At 37.4% G+C, this 22,224-nt stretch overlaps 1 protein-coding gene across 3 annotated transcripts in view; it reads right to left on the bottom strand.

The window, feature by feature from the left end:
• arhgap24 (Rho GTPase activating protein 24) overlaps nucleotides 1-22,224 on the bottom strand; it is a 545,551-nt gene that overhangs the window by 182,810 nt on the left and 340,517 nt on the right. Inside the window, exon 1 of one of the 3 annotated variants that reach the window (XM_039750803.1) lies at nucleotides 8,739-9,121. The exons of the other annotated variants lie outside the window; for them this stretch is intronic. Within the exon in view, the coding sequence (XP_039606737.1) occupies nucleotides 8,739-8,760 (22 nt within the window). The 5' untranslated portion in view covers nucleotides 8,761-9,121. Of the gene's footprint in view, nucleotides 1-8,738; nucleotides 9,122-22,224 lie in introns of those variants that run through there. 3 annotated transcript variants of the gene reach the window in all.

Raw genomic sequence — 22,224 nt, 5'->3', positions numbered from 1 at the left:
CTTACAGTACCAGGGATTGTTTGGTAAATATCTAAAGCCTGTCTTTTAAAACATTGGGAAATGTTCATCAATGACTGTTCACTCTTTGATGGCAACTCTTCAACCTGCAATTTAATTTTCAAACATACAATTCTGGTAACTCTCTGAAAACAACAATTATATTCTTTTAATAGTCACTGTATAAAATCCTGACTTAGATAGATGGTCAAACATAAGGATTAGAGTGAAAATATAAAGAAGAGAGGCTGTCTGCCCTGCTTGCCTGCACACAAAGCTTTTTATAATTTGTCTTCATCATGAAGCACTTTTTATTCCTCACAGTGGAAGATATGTCAAAATAACAGCTGTAAGAAGTATATTATCTACTAAGGGTGATCAAACATGCATTTAATCTTAAAATCTACAAACTCCATAGTCATCGTCATGACACTAATGTATTGCTTACCCATCAGTGATGGATGGCCTTGCTTTTCAAGATTATGCTGTCAGCCTTACTTAGGAAGGCTATTGAAAAAGTGGCCAGTTCTTTAGATCTCTGCAGTTGAATTAATATGTTTGTGTAGCTTAGATCAAGTACTAAAAGTACCAGCATATAACAGATAAACAACACATCTGCCTCCAGTAATGAGGCACTGCAATAAGCAGTAAGGCAGCAGCACTTGGTCTTGGCTTTGGAAATAATCATGACTCAGTTAGGCTTGTTTATTTTCATTCTCTTATAGAAACTTTCTCACATATTTCTATTGATTCTCTTCACTTGACCACATTTCACTTGCTTTCCTTATTTACTTACTTACTTACCAACAGAACTGTGAAGGTCTGGGCTTTTTCAAGCACTGTGGGAGGCTGATAGCAGAGAGAGAAAGACAGACTCAAGCAAACTCAAAAAGAATGAGAAGTCATTAGAAATGCCACTAAGATCTGTCACCAAAGAGTCATCTTTCCTTGAACCATGGATGTTGACCAAACACAATATGTATCAAAAATGTAACAATAAGAGTCCCAGATAAATCCATCTGAGAATTATAATCTAACTGCTACTTTCTATTGTACCTGTTCCCCAAAAGGTGACACATACTTTTTTTATATTACCATCACCTAAAAGCTTTAAAGCCCATTTACAGCATCTTATTATCAATGGAAGTTTTCATCTTGGAAAGAATTTCAAAATGCCAAGATAGAAGAGATAAGAAGATGTGTTAGCATAGTAATTTGTTACTTTACCAGGAAATACTTGGCATATTTTCTTAAACATTGCAACAACCTCATGATAATGAGGCATTTTAGGAAAATTAAAGAAAAAAAACACAGTTTGTTGAAACTCTTTAAAGAGATGTACAATATTTCTGAAGCTGAAGGTTTAAATTGTAATTTAATTATAAATCTAGCCATTTTGTTTGACATATTGATTTAATCCTTTAGTTTTTGCATTATTACATTAATCTGATATCTGCTTTTTAATTTTGAAAAATATAGGAAAAATTAAAATGGTTTCCTACTAGGCATCATATAGAAATGGTAGGTCATTATAACAAAAAAAAAAAACATACATGTATCCTTGTGTGTTTTATTATTTCTGTGTGAAGTTTTGAGTTTTATGGGTGTGCCTGTCCTATGTAACTAAAAAAATATTTGCCTATTGTATCAGGAACAATTACCCAGGGAATGATAAGATAATGATAATTGATGCTAAGTTGTTATTAATAAGATTTTATATTTAAGAAGTTTCTCTATGAATATAAATGTGTGCTGAAGACTTTTAATCTGTTTAACTATTTTGGAACTATTTGATAATATTAAGACATAAGTGTGTTAAAAGATTATACCATTTATCTGAATGCTGATTGGTGCAAATTGATATATGTTTTATTGTGTTATACCTAACTTACTTAAGATAGTAGTTGTTATATTCCTCATAGAGAAATGGTCTGTTCACATGGCAGACTCCTTCATGCTTGTTGTAAGAAAAGATATACATATTGGATTTATGAGTGACAGTGGCTCTAGATTGTTCTTTATTTACAGAGTGTTTTACTGACAGTCATTCACTTGATTTAAGCAGAATTGAACATTCAGTGGTTTATTCTGAGTCCTTTTAAATATCTTTATTTCAACATGCTCTTAATATCTATACCTATATATATATAAATAAAATCCAATGTCTGTCTTTCTGTCCGTCTGCTTTTCACGAGAGAACTAGTTAACGGATTTAGATTGTTTTTTTTCTATAATGTACTTGAACATTCCAGTTGATTTTGAGACATCTCTCACTACACTAAGTATCATAGTTCGCTTGCGGTTCCGATTAATTTGTGCAAATCCGAGAGAGATTCAGAGGGCCTTTCCTCCTCACTAACGCGCCTGCCTCAGGGCTTATCATACATCCACTTAGCTAACAAATGAGAGAGCTACTTAACGGATTTAAATCAGGTTTTTTATCTAGAATTTGCTTGAACATTCTGGTTGATTTTGCGACTTCTCTCATCGCACTAAGAATCATTGTTCATTTGCAGCAGCGATATAGTCACACTAATCCAAGACAGAGGCTGCGGGCCGAGGGAAGGGGGAAGCGTGACATCAGGATTGCGGAGTCAGTCTGCCACAGCGTTTTGGAGCGTAACTTGTCTCTGCTTAACTAGCAATACCTTTTTTGTTTATTGATTTTTAAAGTTTGTCCTGTTTCACTAGTACACGGGTGAAGCCGCAGGGAATGGCTAGTACTGTATAAAACCATGAGCTGCCCTACTTTAGCACAACCTGTTAAGGCGTGTAGTCTGCTACAACAAAAAGATGCAGGACTTCTTTCAGTTTCAATGATAAAGAAAAAAATTGTTGGCTACTCAGGAAGGATCTTTCTGTGAGTGTAATGGATGCACAGCTTTTAACTTATAGTGGCAGGTTTATTACCATGGCAGCCAACTCTTTTGCTTTCATAAGGTTTATAGGCCCCACTGACTATTTTACTTTAATTTCTTGTTTTTTCCTGGAATTAAATGTCATTTTTGGTTGCAGTGCTACAGACCAGTCATATATTGAAGTGAGTTTAGACAGTAGATGAATGCAGTATAATTAGGGCAATAACTGTGACTGACTGTACATAAGTTTTCACCTTTTTTTGTTGGTCTTCTGCTAACTTGGTCAAGTGGCACTTCATGTCTTTGAAATGAAACCTCAGAATGCACAGGCAACAGTTACAAAATCAGATAAGCATTAACAGACTGCAGTATCATTCCAGTTTTAACCATCATCACAGATGTTACCTTGTACAGTAGTATATCACAGAACATCCATATAGGACATAGGACTGGGTAGCCAGCTAGAGTATGCCGGATAAATTCTGATGTTGCTTCTTTCAAAAGATAATGTTTCTCAATTTTATTTTTCTCTACATCTGTCTTAAATGGAGTTTTTTAATCCTTACCTACATTATCAAATGGCTTAAACTTTCTGCTCTTTACTTTACCTTCCATCATTTGAACCCTCAAATTAAAATGTCTGTAGACTATTAAAATTTATTAATGTCTAAATATGGTGTAAAAATATGTATTTCTAAAATTTTAAGCTTGTCTAGTGATGTAAAAATTACTTTACATTATAATGAATTGAAGGGAGTTGAAAATGTAATCAGCATGTTGTGTTTTTTAAAATTATGTCAGTCATCATGTGAACATGATTGTTGCATTTATTATTTTTTAACTTTGTCATCAATCATCAAATGCAGCAGCCCATCACAGATTCTTGGCATTGGTAATCTAACACGGACAGGGTCAGTAACAATAGAAACTACCACAGCAGGAACAATAATCCATCCATCATGTTATTTTCTACACCCACTCAATCTGCTTCAAAGTTGCATTGCTCCTGTTGAAAATTAACAAAACAGGAACATAACTGGAATCCGTTCTATGTGGAACACACATAGGCAAACAAAAATACAGCCACACATTCATTCAGAGACCAGCAATTTAAATGTGAGAACCACTACAGCTCAGGACTGTGTAATGAGTTATACCAAATTATAGGGAGAACATTCAAACTGACAAAGAAGAGAAAAATCGTAACATAATATAAAACATTCTAAGACTGACTCAATCCAATTCAGGGTCACAGAGAGACAGAAAAAAAACCTGTGCAAAATAAACATATTCTGAAAAACAGAACAAAACGAAACATGGAAAAAAATAACCATCACCTACGAAAAATGTTTCACTTCTACAGGAGTATGTTTGTGCAACGCAATTCATGGCAGCAGCAGAGTCTTACATTTTAAAGCTGGTACTATTACCATAGAAGCACCATATAATTCAAGCATTTTATGAATATCATTGTTCTTCTTCCCACCTGTTTGCAGAAATATAAAAAATGTGGTTACAATCCATTGTGGTTTGTATTATGGAGCAGAAATCATGACAGCTGCCAGCATTACAATCTCCAAATGAAATTAGGTCTAAGCACTCTTTTATGAAGTATGGATGGATGGATAGATAGCTAGATGAAAGCATTCAAGCAGAGTATGTAGCCTTTGGTTTTACACTATTACTGTAAAGATCCATCCATCCATCATTTAACCCGCTATATCCTAACTACAGGGTCATGGGAGTCTGCTGGAGCCAATCCCAGTCAACACAGGGCACAAGGCAGGAAACAAACCCCGGGCAGGGCGCCAGCCCACCACAGTTAATATAAACATCCCTTCTTTAATAGAAGGGGCATTTAACTTTGAGCAGAAAATAAAAAAAATAATAATAAAATACATTTTATTTATATAGCACAAAAGAAAATCAAACAATACTGAAATGTAACGTTTTATACCATGTCCATAATCCATCCATCCATTTTCTAACCCGCTGAATCCGAATACAGGGTCACGGGGGTCTGCTGGAGCCAATCCCAGCCAACACAGGGCACAAGGCAGGAACCAATCCTGAGTAGGGTGCCAACCCACCGCAGGACACACACAAACACACCCACACACCAAGCACACACTAGGGCCAATTTAGAATCGCCAATCCACCCAACCTGCATGTCTTTGGATTGTGGGAGGAAACCGAGCGCCCGGAGGAAACCCACGCAGACACGGGGAGCACATGCAAACTCCACGCAGGGAGGACCCGGAAGCGAACCCGGTCTCCTAACTGCGCGGCAGCAGCGCTACCACTGCGCCACCGTGCCACCCCATGTCCATAATGACCTACCTATTTTGTATGTATTAAGATGTGCATTTATTTTAAATTATTATTATAAAATATGTTTTACTATTATTATTATTATTATTATTATTATTATACTATTTAGTGTATAATATTATATATTTATTATTGTCTGGAAGCATTATAACATCTTTTCATCATTTGAATATTCCATTGCCATCTACTGAATTCTGTAATTTGAATATAATACATTACCTATGTCCCTTAAGAAATTAAAGTCATTGCCATTTCTGTCTATGCAATATTTTTCTTTTTTAGCTCACGCAGCTGACAGACCCCTGCACTGTTGTTTAGTTGCAAATTTAAAATTATCACTGTCGTTCATAAGTATGTCATTAGTATTCTGTAAAATGTGCATATAAACACAGTAATAGTAATGATCAATCTCTCCTGGAAGGAAAAAGCACCACTTGCAATTAAACATTTGTTTTGTGTTGCTTTATTCCCATTTGCCTACCCATGTCCCTAGTATTCTTATAATGGAGTATAGTGTATTTGTTGGGATTTCCATTTTTGTCTTTATTTTCATAACTTTATAACAAACTTCCAAATGGTAATGTCCAAAATGGTAGCACACGATGATGTCACCAACATATAAATAAAGAGATTATAAAAGTAAAATAAGAATTAAAAAAGAAAATAAACCCAAAATGATAATTTCCTACTAAATTGTGACACACTGCTGTTGACTGGTCAGTGCCCAACCCTTGTTTCAAGTGACACAGATACTGTATATTGTGATGGGTCACCTTTTTTGATCAGACATAGGTTATACAAAGACAAATCAGTGAGTGGTTATTATCCAGCAAGATAAACTCTAGTAAAAAAAAAAAAAAAATTTATTCTGAAGAAAATAAATAAAAAAATATCCATCAAGTTGCTCTTTCTTAACATAATGTAAAATTCCATTTCCTTCCACTTATTGTTGTCCCAGGGCTCTACGTTTTCATGGGCTGCCTATCAGTGTATACCAAACTGAAGTTATATGAGAGTGGGCATAGAAATAAAAAGGTGATGGGAAACATTTCTGCATTGAAGCCCAGATGTGTAACAGCTTCTTTTTCAGGTTGTCAGGATTTTGTTTTTGTAACTGTTTAGGATTCTCAATAAGTGGATTTTAGTGGACAGCACAGTGGTAGTGCTGCTGCCTTGCATAAAGAAGACCAGGGTTTCCATCCCAGATTCCTCCCACAGTCCAAACACATGCAGGGTAGGTGGATTAGCAATGCTAAATTGCTCATAATGTTTGTGTGTGTTTGTTTGCCATTCAATGGGCTGTCGCCCTATCCAGGGTTTGTTCCTGCCTATTGCCCTACACTAGCTCGAACAGGCACCAGCAACCCTTTTTAGGACTGAACAGGTTAGACAATGACTTTGTTTAGCAGTTTGGGCACTTCTGCCTGTCTGTTTGTGTTTTAAATTATTGTTTGTATTTTAACCAACAAGCTTTTACGTGGTAAATATTGTTGCAAAATGTTATTTTTTAACTTGTCTTACTTACAGATGGCAGTTACATTTTCTTTGCTTCATCTAGGTCTGCATCCTTCATGAGTTTTTGTGATCCAGTGAATGTCATGGAGTGATTCAGACTTCATGACACAGCTTTATTGCCTGAGAGACTATAGCAGTGAGACAATGATCTCCTCTATAAGTGTGGTCAGAGGGCATGTTTACTTCATCAACAAAGAAGCCATACTGGTGACAAAGGAGGAGCCATAAACCAAGTGACCATGTGTTCCTGTTGGTGCACAGTTTGCATGTTCTACCTGTGTCTGTATGGGTTTCCCTTGATACTCTGTTTTTTCCCAAATCCAAAAAATGCTCTTGTTAGAAGCACTGGTAACTAGAAATTGGAAATATTTACTGTCCCCATCCTCCAATATCCCAAATTGGTTCCTGCCTTGTTCCTAACGCTGCTTTGATTGGCTTCCCCTCATCTCTGATGGGTTTGACTGTTGCTGGTTGGATAAATCAGTCTAACAAAAGCCATGCTGGCACAGAGAAAAACATCTTGCACCATTATTGTTGAGAATGAACGTGTAACTTACTTTAATTATTTATATTTATTGATGTTAACTTGCAGATCTTTGGAGTTACAGGGACCTGGCCACTATCTGTCTTGTTCTACAAATATAAAGTTTTCATCATAGATGAGTTTTTCTAATCATTTTAAATTAAAAATTATACTTCCTAAAAAAACATTCAGCTATTATATTTGCTGTTTCAGGGATGATATGTGCAATAAGTTAAAGCCATCTTGATTATTAGAGTACAGTGGCTTGCTACGTCTTAATTAAATGTCATCTGCACACTTTTACCTTACGTTGCCCTCTTCTTACAAACCATTTTCTATTCAATAAAAATACAGCCCTCTTCAATAACAAAAAAACTGTACATTAACTTGAAACAAATAGACTAACTATAAATACAACTGAATCCTATAACACATTTTCCTTAACTTTATTTATGGGACATTTTAAAGCAAAGCCAAAAATCCATTGGCTTAAAAAAGGAATTGATTATCCGGCTCATGCATTTCAAGTTGCAGATTTAAAATACTTAATCAGACAGTCGTGTCACATCATTCAGTGTTCCTATTGACTGCCCTTTGTGGTAGGATTCCATGTTTGGCTGCCTCCCATTACAATTTAATAGACAAGGAAAAATGTTGAAAATTCAGTTTTATCAAAATAATCAAACTTGATTGGAGCTAGCGTGAACAGTGCAACAAAACAGCTTTCAAGAATATACTGCGTCCCCTGTTACTTTCTTATTATTTATGTGATCTTATCTTCCTGAAATAGTGAGTACAGTGCTGGCACACTTGTTGTTAGCTATTTGTAAGGAAAGGAGGCTTCACCCTTGCCTCCTTTAGACATCATTATCACGACAGCAGCTGATAATTAAAAGAAAACGGCTATCTTGAAAACTGTTTTCACCTAAAGAGACAGAATGCTTTAAGAGACACGGAACAACTGACTAAACCTGTATCTTGTACTTGGCGTATTGATGTCAGATAAATTTCCATAATTCAGGAACAGAAGACTGAATATGCTGTGTGCTCGATATGACTGAAATTGGCAAATGGACCAGACTTAATGCAGCTTTCAAAGAGAAATATACTTACTTTCTATCTATTTATCTATCTAAGTTTGTTATAGACAGCTACAACAATCAACCTAACATTCACATACAGTCCATCTCCATATTATTAGTTCCTATTTACAAATATAATACCGACTCAAGGGTTAATGCACTCTAACAGGTAACCTGAAAATAAGCTTACACTCAGCATTGTTTGATTAGGTTCTTAGAAAAGGCTTGAAGAATAGAAAGAAAATCTAAAAAGAAAATGTTGCCATAAAGTAGCAAATACTACTACTGGAGTTCTGCACAGATTTTAAGGAACCAAATCCTAAAAGGAAATCTATTCAATCTGCAAAAGCTCCATAGGGAGCAAAATATAATCAGTCTTGTAATGGATGCCTTTGAAAGTATGAAAAAAAAAGCAAGACCAATTTTACCCACCTTGATTAAAATTATAATCCATCTGAAAATGCACTCTGTGAGCCACTGTCGCTGGGCTTGAACTGAACGGCTAGCTACGCATTTATTGTTTGCTCTGTCTGCCTGCACACTGCAGATTCACCCAGTGACTCCATTATCCAGGAATGGGAAGCACCTCCAGCGGCTGTTCACAATGCTGTTTCTGCTGTCAGCCCTTGGTTTGTCTAAGCCAGGTGAAGTAACATCAGCCCCAAGGCTGCAAGCTGTGCAGCAAGTCCTTGTCAAGCAGCACCGTATGCCAGTGAGGGAGTGAGTGAGTGAGAGAGAATCGGTGAATGATATGCAATTGCAGGAGTGAGTGAATGAGGTCTGCCTCTCAGAAGTAGCAGTGTGTAATGTAAATCACGGGTTCTGACAGGACACCGAATCTGATAATTGAAGAGTGGCAAGCAGCCAAGTTACTCTCGATTGAAGCCTCATTCTGTAAATAAACTGCATTCAGTGTCACCTGTGGAAGAGCCTGGCATGGATCTAGACCTGTGTGATTGTTAATATGCTCTCCTTACACTGAGTGATTTTTATCAAGGTTTTCAGGTTTGTAAAGTTACTGCTTCTAATTACCTATGCAAGGCGATAAAATATACAAGAAACATGCATTATCTCAGTAAGCACAAATGGGAAATTACAGCCGATTGCTTAATATAATGCCAAGCTTCATTGGACTAAATTAAGTTCATGTCACAGGCTTGGAATTTAACATCAAGTCATAAATATTCCTGCTTGAATAGCTGCTTTTTACAGTCTATTTAACCAATATATGCCTCAGGTTTAGTCATCTAATGCAAGGGCATCCATTAATTATGACTTGGGGTAAAAGGTCAGAAACAGGCTGTGACCTCTATAAAAAAAAGCATTGTTAAGTGTCAGCTTAAAACCTTTGAACGAGATTGGATTTATATATAGTTTACCTTAACAGGATTTGAATTCAGGATACTAAAGCTGTCAGCCAGAGAACCGCCACTGCACAGGCAGACTCGAACACAGCTGTATCTACTGTATGAGATTTGAAGGCACCCTCTGAAATCATGAAGACCTTCCTGTCTCACTCCCTCTCCCTGATTTAATTAACATTAACTCATTCTAGTCAAGAGTGTTACTTGAAAGAAAAAAGCTTCTTAATAGAGCAGGTTATGTTTGACAGTAAAGAATTTAATCCAGTTGGTAAAGCTTTGGTAATAACCATATTACTCTGTAATATTCCTTTGTATTCTGTTTATACTAGCCGACGCCCGACATAGCATATGCCGGTGTAAGAATAGGAACGGAAAACGGTGAGAAATTAATTCAGAAATCAAGAAGAAAGAAATCAAATTCTTGAAAGATGTAGTTGTGAATAGGTGTTTTGCTGGAGACGACAGATAATGAGTCGAAAGATCTAATCTCAGAAAGAGTTTGAATTTCAGCTTCACCACCATAAACTCCAGATGTTGCCATGTATTGACAGTACTCCTGACTTGTTGTGATAACTTGACTTACATTGGAAAGAAGAACAGGAAGAACGTCTCCAAATCTGTCCCAATGTGACGCAACAAGATCTACTGCCCTATATCGTAGTGAGAGTGCATTGCCTTCGTCAACCGTTTGTGTCAAGAAAAAACCCACTGATAGGAACAGGCAGTTGCCGGATCCTGGAATACAGATGACGTTGTACAAAAACCCGTCAACAGAGAAGATACTGTCGTTCATTTTATAACAAAGGCTTAGGAAACAACCGTCACAGTATAACGAAAATAGCAAGGAGCGAAACCAATAACAAGGAGCAAAACCAATAGCAAGGAGCAAAGCCAATGCCTATGGTCGAGAGAGCACCTTCCTGTAGCAGGCTACGGAAAAGACTCCCAGGTGCACACATGGCCGAAGTGAAAGGTCACGCGGTCAGGCAAGATATATACTGCAATGACGTGACACCAATGGGGTCATGAGAGGGGAGCTGGGAACACGGTAGTCCGAAGGAGGAATAGGAATAGAGAAAAGTGGCATGGGGGTGTATGGGAGGCCGCAGGCAGTGTGGGGAAGGGTTTGGAAGAGGACGAATAGGAACTGAGAAATGCCGTGTGGGTTGCGTGTGGGCGGGACTGGGTTTGAAGAGGAAGCAGGACGAACCAGAAGAGAACTATATATAAGAGATATTCTTTGAATTTTCAAACAGTCTAATTGTGAGAACTCCAACTTTAGAAGAAGACAAAAATCTATTTGTAGGTCCATTTGATGCACTCACACAATCACACTCAGCCATATATAATAATATAGGGCCAGTTTATATCTGCTAATCATATCATAAGGTACCCATCTTTGGATCATGGGGAGAATCTGGAGAAAAGTCACATAGACATTCTGAGGACTACAATTGATGTAGATGCTAGCTGGGCCAGGATTCAAATCTAGGTCCCTATAGCGGAGATAATCATTATGTAACCATGCTGCCAGTTTGGCCATCCACTATCATTCCCACTTTATAAAATACAGAGTTGGGAACAGAACCTATCCCAGCTGCACTGGGAAGAAGGCAGGAAGCAACAGGGGATAGGGAACCAGTCATGCACAGAGCCAATACAGAACTAACACACCCACACACACGTGTCTTTAAGAAAACTAGCAGGGAAGAAACCCATAGAGTCCAGGAGCAATCTGCAAACTCCACATTGGCAAAAACTACTAGGGTATATTGTATACATACTGCATGTACAGTATATTAATAGTGATAAGAGGATAACATTCTTGGCAAGTCTGCAGAGCCAGAATAAGGAACCCAAGTAAGTACATGGCACAGATAACTGCAGGGAGAATACAAAAAGTAATAAATGAGCAAACATTATTTTAACAGTTCTGCTGCCTCTCTAAGCCAACCTGTAGAGGTTCTTGACTGCTGTGAAAAACTAGATGTTTCTGTTACGTCCTATTGCACCATTTTAAAGTAACCCACTGGAAGAGATTAACCCAAGGAAAGTCAAAAGTTGTTTTGGTGAAAACAATAAAAGTCCTGAGATTGTTTGGCAGGTCAAAAAAAGTAAACAAATACATGGCAGAAAGAAAAACTAAAGTTGACAGCAAAAAATTCTATATAAGGACCTTGCTGAAAAGGTATGTTGTCCCGCAAAGTCTATCTGTTAATTTTTCAACCTAGTTTGGATGATGTTTGATGTGCACAATTGTTGTTTTTTGAAATAACACACATCATCATAGCAACCAGACACACAAAATAACGGTACCCGCTGTGGCAGACAGCTGGCTGCTCAACCCAGCCGGGACGTCTAAAGAAGAGAAGGATGGGGGAAGGCAGCTATTGTGGGACGCTGCCTCCCCCAAGACGCCAAGTGGCAATTTCCCTGCAGCACAGAGGTGTTCTGGATTCCTGCAGGGCACCATAAGATTTGGAGTTTGGCTCCTCAGCCCTGCTAGATACTGTGGGTGCCACCAGGAGACGCTGCCAGGGGACCTGGGGACTTGAATCTTTTCCATAGCCCGGAAGTACTATCAAGTCACAGGGATGGAAGCCCCGAAGAACGCAAGTTCTCCATCTGACCCGGAAGTGCTGACAAGTCACATGAACAGGAGAAGAGAAGCACTTCTGGGTCAAGGACTATATAAAGGATTGATGGAGACCCAGCAAGCAAGCCAGAGTTGGGAGGTAGCAGGACAGAGCTTACAGGGAAGAGTGGAGGAGAAAGTATTGTGTTAATAATATTGTTATTTAACTGCCTGTGTATGGTGGCGGAGGTGCTTGGAGGCACTGAAAACAAGAAGAAAAGGATTAAAAACCTTCTTGGTGATTTTACCCTGTGTTCAGTGTGTCTGTCTGTTGGGTTGAAAGGGGCAGCGACCTCTAGAGTCTTACACCGCCAAACCTAGAAACACAAAGTGGTGATTCTCATGAATAATCTTACCAAAGTGGTGACAACATGACGTTACTGAAATAACAGTAAAAATTCCATATTACACAACTCCAAAACTGATAACAAGTCTGTCAAGTGGTGGTTGGTTACTCAACTATTTGCTCACCTCTCATCTCTCCCTCTCACAATATTGGCCTCTCTTTTTCCTCACTCATATGAATCCTTACACCATCTCTCTTTGCAACTCTAAGCCTTCAAGGCATGTGTAAACCCTTTCTCGGCATCACTTTTGATTACATGTACAATCCCATAAGGGATGAGAACCCAGTGCCATCAAGCCACAGGGTCCTCTAATAGGTTCTGAGACCATTACACCTCCGAACTTCCTGTAGTTCGTAAAGGGCCAAGTTTTTTTTGATAATTTTTTGTTTGTCTCACTAAAAGTGACCATACATTCCAAATCCTTCCACTGAAGCAGTGTGTCCTTTTGCCTGATGCTCTGAAGGTGTTAGGAAATAGTCAGGGTCTCATCCCTGGCTAATTAATATTTTTTATGTACAGTATTCATTTTTCAATGCAATAATTTAATTTTGTAATTTATGTTTTCTTTCTGTTTTCTTTATTATTTATTATTGTTTTGCTTATTGCTTATTTTACATGTTTATTTATTTGTTCTTTATGTAATGCATCCTATCTGCTTAAAGAAGAACTAAAGGGGGCAGGGCCTCAAGACATCATGGCCTCTTCTAAAGAGACTCACAAGCTAGCCTGTGTGACAGTGAGGATTACTTGTTTGTCTCTGTTTTGGATTTCAATTTCTTGTGAGGACTTTTTCTTATTGATATGTGTCTATGAACTCTGGCTTTTTGTAACTTATAATTTTGGATTACAGACTGGTTTTGGTTACTTCAGGTTTGTCTTTGGGCATACCTTATTTTCAATTTCCTTTTTGCTTCTCCTTGTTATATGTTGTGCTTTGAATTTTTGTTTAATGAGTTTTGGATCAGGAATTTTACATTTCCCTTCCCCTTTTTTTGTATTACCCATGATCCATCCACATTTTTTTGTTTGGCCCATGCAGGCTGAAAACATGGTTTTGATTTTGAGGTGAGGCTCCCCTTGATTGTAGGCCTCAGTTGGGATTTTAGGTCAATTTCTGGGGGCAAAGCCTCACATTTGTGTCAGCCAGCAAGAATCAAAATAGAAGAAAAATAGCTGCCTTTTGCCAGATTTCACCTTTAAAAATTCAGGATGGTGTCATTTCTCCTGACCTGGGACCATGCACTTCCCACTATTAGCCATTCAATTTTTTGCCCTTCTACCAATTTATGTGGCCTCATCCTTTCTCTCTATGATTAGACTCAGACATCCAAGGGCCCCTAGTGAATTGTCGGATATCTTACATCCTAGAGGAACACTGAATACTTCAGTGGTGCCCTATTTTAATGTACTTAATACTCTCAAATGGCATACTGCCGGTGTGTTTTACACTCTCTTACACTCCCTTATTGTACTTTTGTGTTCAACAATTGAAAAAAAAACTATCCTCTATACATCATATTGACTATAATTTAGAAACATGATTTTTGTGAAAAACTAGTAGTATAAAGATAACAGAGCATAGTAATAAAGGAGGCGTGCTGGCCAATGAACAGCTCCAATTACATTTTACCTTTAAATAACCATTAATATCAATATCTTTTTATTGTGTTTATAGACATGAAATAAATAATCACATTTTTTTCTAATTCAATATTGAAACAGTTATTAAAACAGAACCTAATATAACATCTGTAAGATGTTATAAGATCGATCTTGAAAAATTTCCACTGTAATATTTAGTCCCCATACCATCAAGATGATAAGCGCGACGGGACAGGACGCTTTTTAATGCATAATTTATACAATATAGTATAATAAATGGAAAGACTGCCACAAGGTAGGTTAAAAGCCTGTGAGGGTCTGCATTCCAGTAAAAGTCATACTTGTCTGAAAAGAACCCCTCTGGAGCTGGTGAATAATGGAAAAGCACTGGTGAAAACATAAAAACAACATGCAAAAAGGGATAAAGTATGAATGAAACAATAAAATATGGAACTAGAAAAAGGAATTTACCAAGTAAAGGAATTAAAGCAACATTTTATACATATACTGTATATATGTATATACACACATATATACATACATATACATATATATACATACATATATATATGTATGTATGTGTATATGTATGTATGTATCATATGCATATATCATATGGACTTAAATTAATATTGTGATTTTGACACAATATGTGATACTCAAAATTTCTTGATCGGTTCTCAAAACTAATTAAAGACTGAAGATCTGTATCAAATACACATGTACAGTATTACATATTTCCAAACAGTTTATAACCCGATATATTTTCTCACAATAGTAATATGAAATATTAGCAAAGGAAAGAGTTTTTTTCTTTTCAAAATATAAAAATTTAATCAATTGCTGTGCCTCAAAGAAACAGTTTAATTAGCATGTTTTCTGCGCTATTATTGTTTTATATTTTGTCTACTTATTTTTAAGCTTCTATTGTATGTATTGCCTGCCTTGCTGACGTCTGTGTCTGGCAGTCAGTAAACATGGCTCTCTCCCTGACTGTTTTGTATATGGAAACACAACGCTCTTCTTGTCTGTATGATGTTTGTGTGTGCTCGTTTTATAACATTATAATATTCACCAGCATTGTAAGTAATATTTGTGGGGTCAGACATCTTATAATTTGCATCCAGTGTTCTCTGCAGTTTCTTGAACGCTTTCTTCTCAACAGTGTCGACTGGTACTTTCCTGGGTTGGCACCAGGTAAGAGTCTATTAGGGTGGGGTGGGGGATTGCTTTAAAATTTTAAAGAGAGGGATGATATTTCAGTAGAAACTGAGCTGTTTCAACTACCCAATGAAGTTTTACTTTCACTTTCAATCTGTTGACTGCAGTAACATCTCAATATTAAAATTATGCATTATAAAATCATTTTTACTGATATTTTATTATCTTATGGCAAACTTCTGCTCACAAAGTAACATGGTTGTGTATTTAACTTTGAATATTCTCAACAAATTCAAAAGTCACCAGGGCAACATATTTATAAATGTGTTAAACCAATATCCGTTATTGTAATGAGTAAGCTTAATTTACCTGCAAAACAAAAATACTAACTCAAAATTGAAAAAATGGCCAGTAATGCAGTTTACTCTATACAAGAACATTGAATATTTCACACAAAAGAAAACCACAAAAGCTGCTTGTAACATTTCAGTAGTGGAAATGGATGGATGAGGGCTTACACTAGGTGGATGTCTCATTTCCGGTGTAATGTGTATTACTGATTAGTGTATTTATTTGACCACTGAGAAAGTGTGCATATTTTTAAGAAATGAAAGTGTGTTTTGCAATATAGTAAATCAATGCAGCTGGTGTCTCCTTCTGCTTGTCCGCAGATACAGTATACAATGGAACAACAAACAGTTCACAAAACTTTGATTAGCAGGGACCCGTTTTGCCAGTGCATCTGGAGGGCACGTTGCCCGAATGGCTTTTTCGTATGCAGTAACATGTTATATCTTTAGATGTTACACTGCTTGAACATTCTACCCAGGTAAAACCACACAATTTACTAACAGCAATGCTAAAACTATTTTTACTATCCATTTTCTAACCCGCTGAATCCGAATACAGGGTCACGGGGGTCTGCTGGAGCCAATCCCAGCCAACACAGGGCAGGAACCAATCCCGGGCAGGGTGCCAACCAACCGCAGGGGACACACAAACACACCCACGCACCAAGCACACACTAGGGCCAATTTAGAATCGCTAATCCACCTAACCTGCATGTCTTTGGACTGTGGGAGGAAACCGGAGCGCCCGGAGGAAACCCATGCAGACACGGGGAGAACATGCCAAATCCACGCAGGGAGGACCCAGGAAGCGAACCCAGGTCTCCTAACTGCGAGGCAGCAGCGCTACCACTGCGCCACCGTGCCGCCAGCGGGTTGGAAAATGGATGGATGAATTAATTCATTCTTATAATTTGGAATAAAGAATCCACAAGTCGGAAGCTCTAGCCTGGTGTGCCTATAGATCTGTTGATGACGTAAGCCATGTTAGGTCACAAGCGGAGTTTTGGGAAGAACTCTAACAGGAGTAATGGGACAGGCTCGTGAAAGAAAGAAAAATTGAACTGGTAACATCATTCAACATTATTAAACTTATCTGGAAGAGATATTGGGACAAATTAGTTAATTGCTGCCCATGCAAACCTATTGGACTAAACACTCTTGTTACTTTTGTAGTTTGTATTATTTGTTTTTTTTCTATGCTAATATATTTTTACACGGCAATATATTTTTATACCGTAATATATTTTTGCACAAACTTGAATTTATGCAGGGTTCTTAACTTGTCACAGGGATTTACAATGAAAGAAAAATAAATAAATAAATGTAGTATTCTGTAGTAGTACTGAATAAAGATCCTGACTGGATTCCATACTTTAACAAATGAATGGTTACCTAATGATATCTGTCAGATGGCTTAACCGTCTTTCTTTTATATATAGTTTTTTACATTATTATTGTGGGCAAAACAAGTGCCAATATAGCCAGGAGATTGGGGATATCCCTAGAGAGAGCAAAACCTGCTAATTTTGGGGAATTTTTCTGTATATTGATTACATAACTGATTGATTATTTAATTGACTGATGAATTGAGGATTGAATGAATTCATTTCATTAATGGGTCAGTGTTTCACTTAATGTATAATTGATTGATTTATTGATGAAATGACAAGTGATCAGCTGTTCAATGAACTGATTGATTATTCATGTACTGGAACATGAAAATGCACGTAGGAGAGAGGAGTGTTTAGATTGATAAAATAATTGATTGGTGTTTTTTGTGTTAATACCACTTATTTTGCTCAATGTCAAGCATGTATCCATTTTCTGTCAGTACATCTCCATTTCTGGCAATACGCCTGGTGCTGAGTGTACATTTAATAATATTTTTAACATTTTGCATCAGCGGATATGTACTATGAACTACCACTAAAAGCCCATTTGAATTGCAGGAGGTAAGTGATAACACTGAAGCCTTTTTATTGACTTGCTACCCACTATGTGAGGTGGCTTATAAGGGTCGTAGAAGAGATGTTGCAAAAGAGTTTTCTCATTTAGTAATACACATTATCTGTTTTCACAATTGATTCGATTTAATGTATCGGTCTCAGCCCCTCAATATTCACTGTTTTCCAATGATATTCATGAATGATATTTTCCTTTCTCAGTAAAAATGTTTCTTTCCAAAGCTAACTAGAGGTAGAGGTCTTTGTTTGATAGAAAGGGGTTTAAAATCACACAAAACTGAAGCTTTAATTTGGAATCTGCCGACCTTGAAACGTGATCAGGCTCATTTTAATCTTCCTAGCAGTGTTTACATTTGGTAATGCTCATTGTAGTGAGAAAGTGCTGAGTGCTGATATTTACACTGAAGAATTACAAAGCCCAACAACAGTGGTCTGCGTGATTAAATCTAATGTCGAGTAGGCTAAATGGCTGCAGAGCTTATGTGCTCTCTGTTTTTGTTTTGGAAGTCAGGCTACTAAATTCCTATTAATAACAGCCCTGAGGCTTTGTTTTGTGTTATTTCATTTTTCATGATAGTACTATACTTGAAGCATTGTCTAAGCACAGCTTCATTAAACTTTGTGGCAAATTAGACTTAAAAAGGCATATTAACACTACATACTTTATATGTCTTCAGTGCAACAGTTAAGTCTGAATAAGAAATTACTGTACTTTTTCACCAGAAATAACATTAGCCCTTTGGATAGCATCTCTGTCTCATCGCATTTGTTCCGTTTTTGGTTGGGGAAACCTCTGTGGGTAATTAACATGTTCCTATAGGCCCCTGTAGGGAATTCTATTTTTCTCACAGTCCAAAGATGTGCTAACATGTCAATTGCTTTCTTATAATAGTGACTATATGAATGACAGAATTAGTGTGAGCCCAACAGTTTTATGAACAATATTGCAGTGATTGGTAAACATGAGAATAGACAACAGATGTGCTTATCTGGGGATGTAAGCCTTGGGACTGCAGTTGAGATTTTGTAGTCATAATGTGTTTGTGACATTTTGAAAATTAAGGCAGGCCTGCCGCATTTACTCTGCTAGGACAAGCAGGGCTTCATATTCTATGAACTATAATCAGGTTACGTTTGCTGGTGCTTACAACTCTCACATTTAGGAAAGAAGTTGTAAATGCTGCACATGAATTAATTGTTAAAAAGGTGAATAAACATTCCTCTGTTTTATTATTATTCTGTACTGTGAGACTATTCCAATAAAGTAGAAGAAACTCACTTGCAATCCGTATTGTTTGCAGACTTATTAAATGGAGATGCTGTAATTGTTTAACTCTCTTTGTAACCATTATGACAGCAAGTACTTAAGAGTGTTAGCCAATGGTCACCATTGAATTAAATTTCATTCTTTACCCATGTTTGAATAAAGTATTTGGTGTTCTTAAGCTATGAATGATGTTCTAATCTTTGGCCAGGTCTGGATGAAGATCTTTGTCAGGTTTGAATGATTGTTCAGTCAATCTTCAGCACTGAATGAGGATGATTTTGCATGTCTGGGATGTTTATTGGGTATTAGCCAAAAATGGACCAACCTTTTTACTTTGTCTTGCTAAATATTCAGTCACTCCCCTGGATGGTAATTTGTGTCATCCAGCATGGATGAATTTTCTTCTTTGTTCAGGTCTGTTAGAGTTTTTAGTCATTTCCAGAGCCTGGATTACATTTTAATCAATCGATTTTTAAATCATGCTTAATCATTGATATATTAAATTCATTTTAATCATTTTAATCAATTCATCCTTTTGGATGAATTTTGAGTTATATCCAAAGGCTTTGTGAAAATCATATCCCATTTCAGGATGAGGTTATGGTTATTCCCACATTTTGGCTACTATCATATTTAATAGTTCATATTCTAAAAACTTTCTTTGTTATTGTCTATTATTTAATAAACATTATTTGAGGAGGAGTTAAAATTGTGCATAAAACTGGCAATATGCAGTGTGGCACACGGCTGGGGATGGTACCCAGCCGGGACGCCCAGGAGGACCAGAGGAGGGCTTGCACCTCCTCCAGACCTTGAGGGGGCGACCACCCTGGTTGTACTGGACCTCAGCACTTCCGCCTCACCAGGAAGTGCTGGGGGGGGAAGACGACTGGGGACACCCGGAGGGCTTCCGGGTGCGCAGCCGGCACTTCCGCCACACAGGGGAGTGTCCGCGGTGGAGTGTCAGGAAGCACCTGGAGCCCATCCGGGCTTGTATAAAAGGGGCCGCCTTCCTTCATTCGATGATTGGAGTCGGGTGGAAGTAGACGGGAGTCTTGTGAGGGAGGCGGCCTGAAGAAAGGCACTGGAGAGAGAGGCCTGGACTTTTGGGGATCGGTGCAGAGGCACTGGGTTGTGCACAAACTAAACTTGTAAATATTGTAAATAAATATGTGTGTGTTGAGTAAGAAAACGTCCGCCTGTCTGTGTCCGGGGCTCGTTCCACAGCAGTAATTGTTGTTTTAAAGAACAGATGGAGCCATGCTCACCCTTTGATAACACTGTAGCCTGTTTAATTTTCTCAAAACAGGACTGAAAGCTCATCAGGTCATGGTTACCATCTGTAGATGTTTCTGAAATATGCCATGTCATGCCAAACAGACAAATTTAAACAACCAGAGGTTGGTAGTTAAAGCCCATCAAGTACAGAATACAAAGCATAACCTAGCACCTTTGAAAACAGTGCTTTCCCGCTAATTGGCACATTACGCAGCAGTCCTTGGGCCCTATGGCAGAAAGCAACAGAGGGTACATGAATGTTTTGACTCAGTGACATGTTTCTTACCGACAGCACCTTTGATGGTTTGGGCTTTAATCTGCAACACTGCAGAGAACTAAACAGATACGATGACTAATAACATCCGTTTCCTTTATAATGAATGTGAAATTAGTGATTGAGGGAGAGAAGATACCAGATCACTAAAATGCTGAAAATATTAAGTATAAGGCTGACATTAGAATTACTTAGAATCAATCGTATTAAATTAGCATTAGGCAACACAATATACACATCTTATGTAAAGCTTCTTCACTGAAGTTACAGGCATTCCTATAAATGTTAAAAAAAATGAATCTGTCCATGTTTGATCTTAAAACTTCCAACAATAAACACAAAACACTGGTGGCACTGTACAGTACTAATGAATGCATGATATTCAGATGTGTCTTTGCTGTTCCCTTTTAATTTTAAAATAATTGCATGCTGTATAATAGTGGTCCCTCGGAGCACTCAGGCTAAAGTCTGAGCAAAACTTTTCAACTTCTAATGTTCATTAAAACTACAGAGAGCGTCATGGCTACTGTCTAAAGGGAAGTCTACAGAAATAGAACAAAAGTGCAGCCTTTTGTATTAAATAATATTGATTTTTCTTTTTGCAATGCATTTCTTGGTGGCATTTAATCTTCAAAGGGTTTGGATGTGTATTGTTAGCGATTAACTTGCTTCTTATCTGTTGACTGATCCTAATTATATTTTTCCTTGATAGAAATGCAATGTGGCTGCAAAGGTTTGTAACAATAAAGGGCAGATGAACAGCGTTACATATCACTCAATATATTTTCTGCCCTAGACAGCTTGAAATTGCTACTGTATTTACAAGGTCATTCTTTATTGTTGCTTTCTGTTATGTTTTTTTCTGTATTTTTCATTAATGGAAGCAAAATCCATAGACTTTTAAAAGTAAGCTTTATTTGTGTTGTACTAATGTAGTATTTCATTCAAAAAAAGAAAGGTAAAGAATCCCATTGGGCCTGGTCATGTTGAAGCCTGCAGGTAGTGACTGGGCAGGGATACGTCTCTACTGGACTGGCCAGTGAAAGTCCCACCTTTCTTTATGGGCCTTTTAGTAGGCCTCAAAACCCTGTCATATGGTCCCTGACTCCAATTCACAACATTATGAATTTAAAAATAAGTTTTACAATTTAGTGCTATTTCTTTTATCTCCTCAGGTTTATATACTGTACAATTTTCTCTTATTTTTGGCAGATTTTAATGATGTTATCAGGTTTAGTCATTTGTGTTTAGTCAGGACTACTCAGGACTCGTGATCACATTGGAACCATGGCTACAAGTGTGAAAGTGATGTCATGTTGGTCATCGTGTTTAAGGGCAAGCTGCAGGTTTTGATAAGAGTTCTGCACTTTTTATTACAAATAAAAGACCCATTTTGCACGTTATACCAACAAGGTTTTTCAAAGAAGTATCAGGCGTGCTAATTGACAATAGTCTTGACATAGTAAATTCGTCATTAGAAACGGGGGTCTTTCCAGACTGTCTTAAGACTGCTGTAGTTAAACCCCTGCTCAAGAAAAATAATCTTGACCCCTCTGCCTTTGAAAATTTTAGACCCATCTCTAACCTGCCCTTCTTAAGTAAAATTCTAGAGAAGGCAGTCATTTTGCAATTAAACGACCACCTCAATAAACATGCTATTCTTGATAAATTTCAGT

Source organism: Polypterus senegalus, chromosome 4 (genome assembly GCF_016835505.1).
Source record: "Polypterus senegalus isolate Bchr_013 chromosome 4, ASM1683550v1, whole genome shotgun sequence".
NCBI lineage: Eukaryota > Metazoa > Chordata > Cladistia > Polypteriformes > Polypteridae > Polypterus > Polypterus senegalus.
This window is presented reverse-complemented; position numbering and strand designations above follow the sequence as displayed.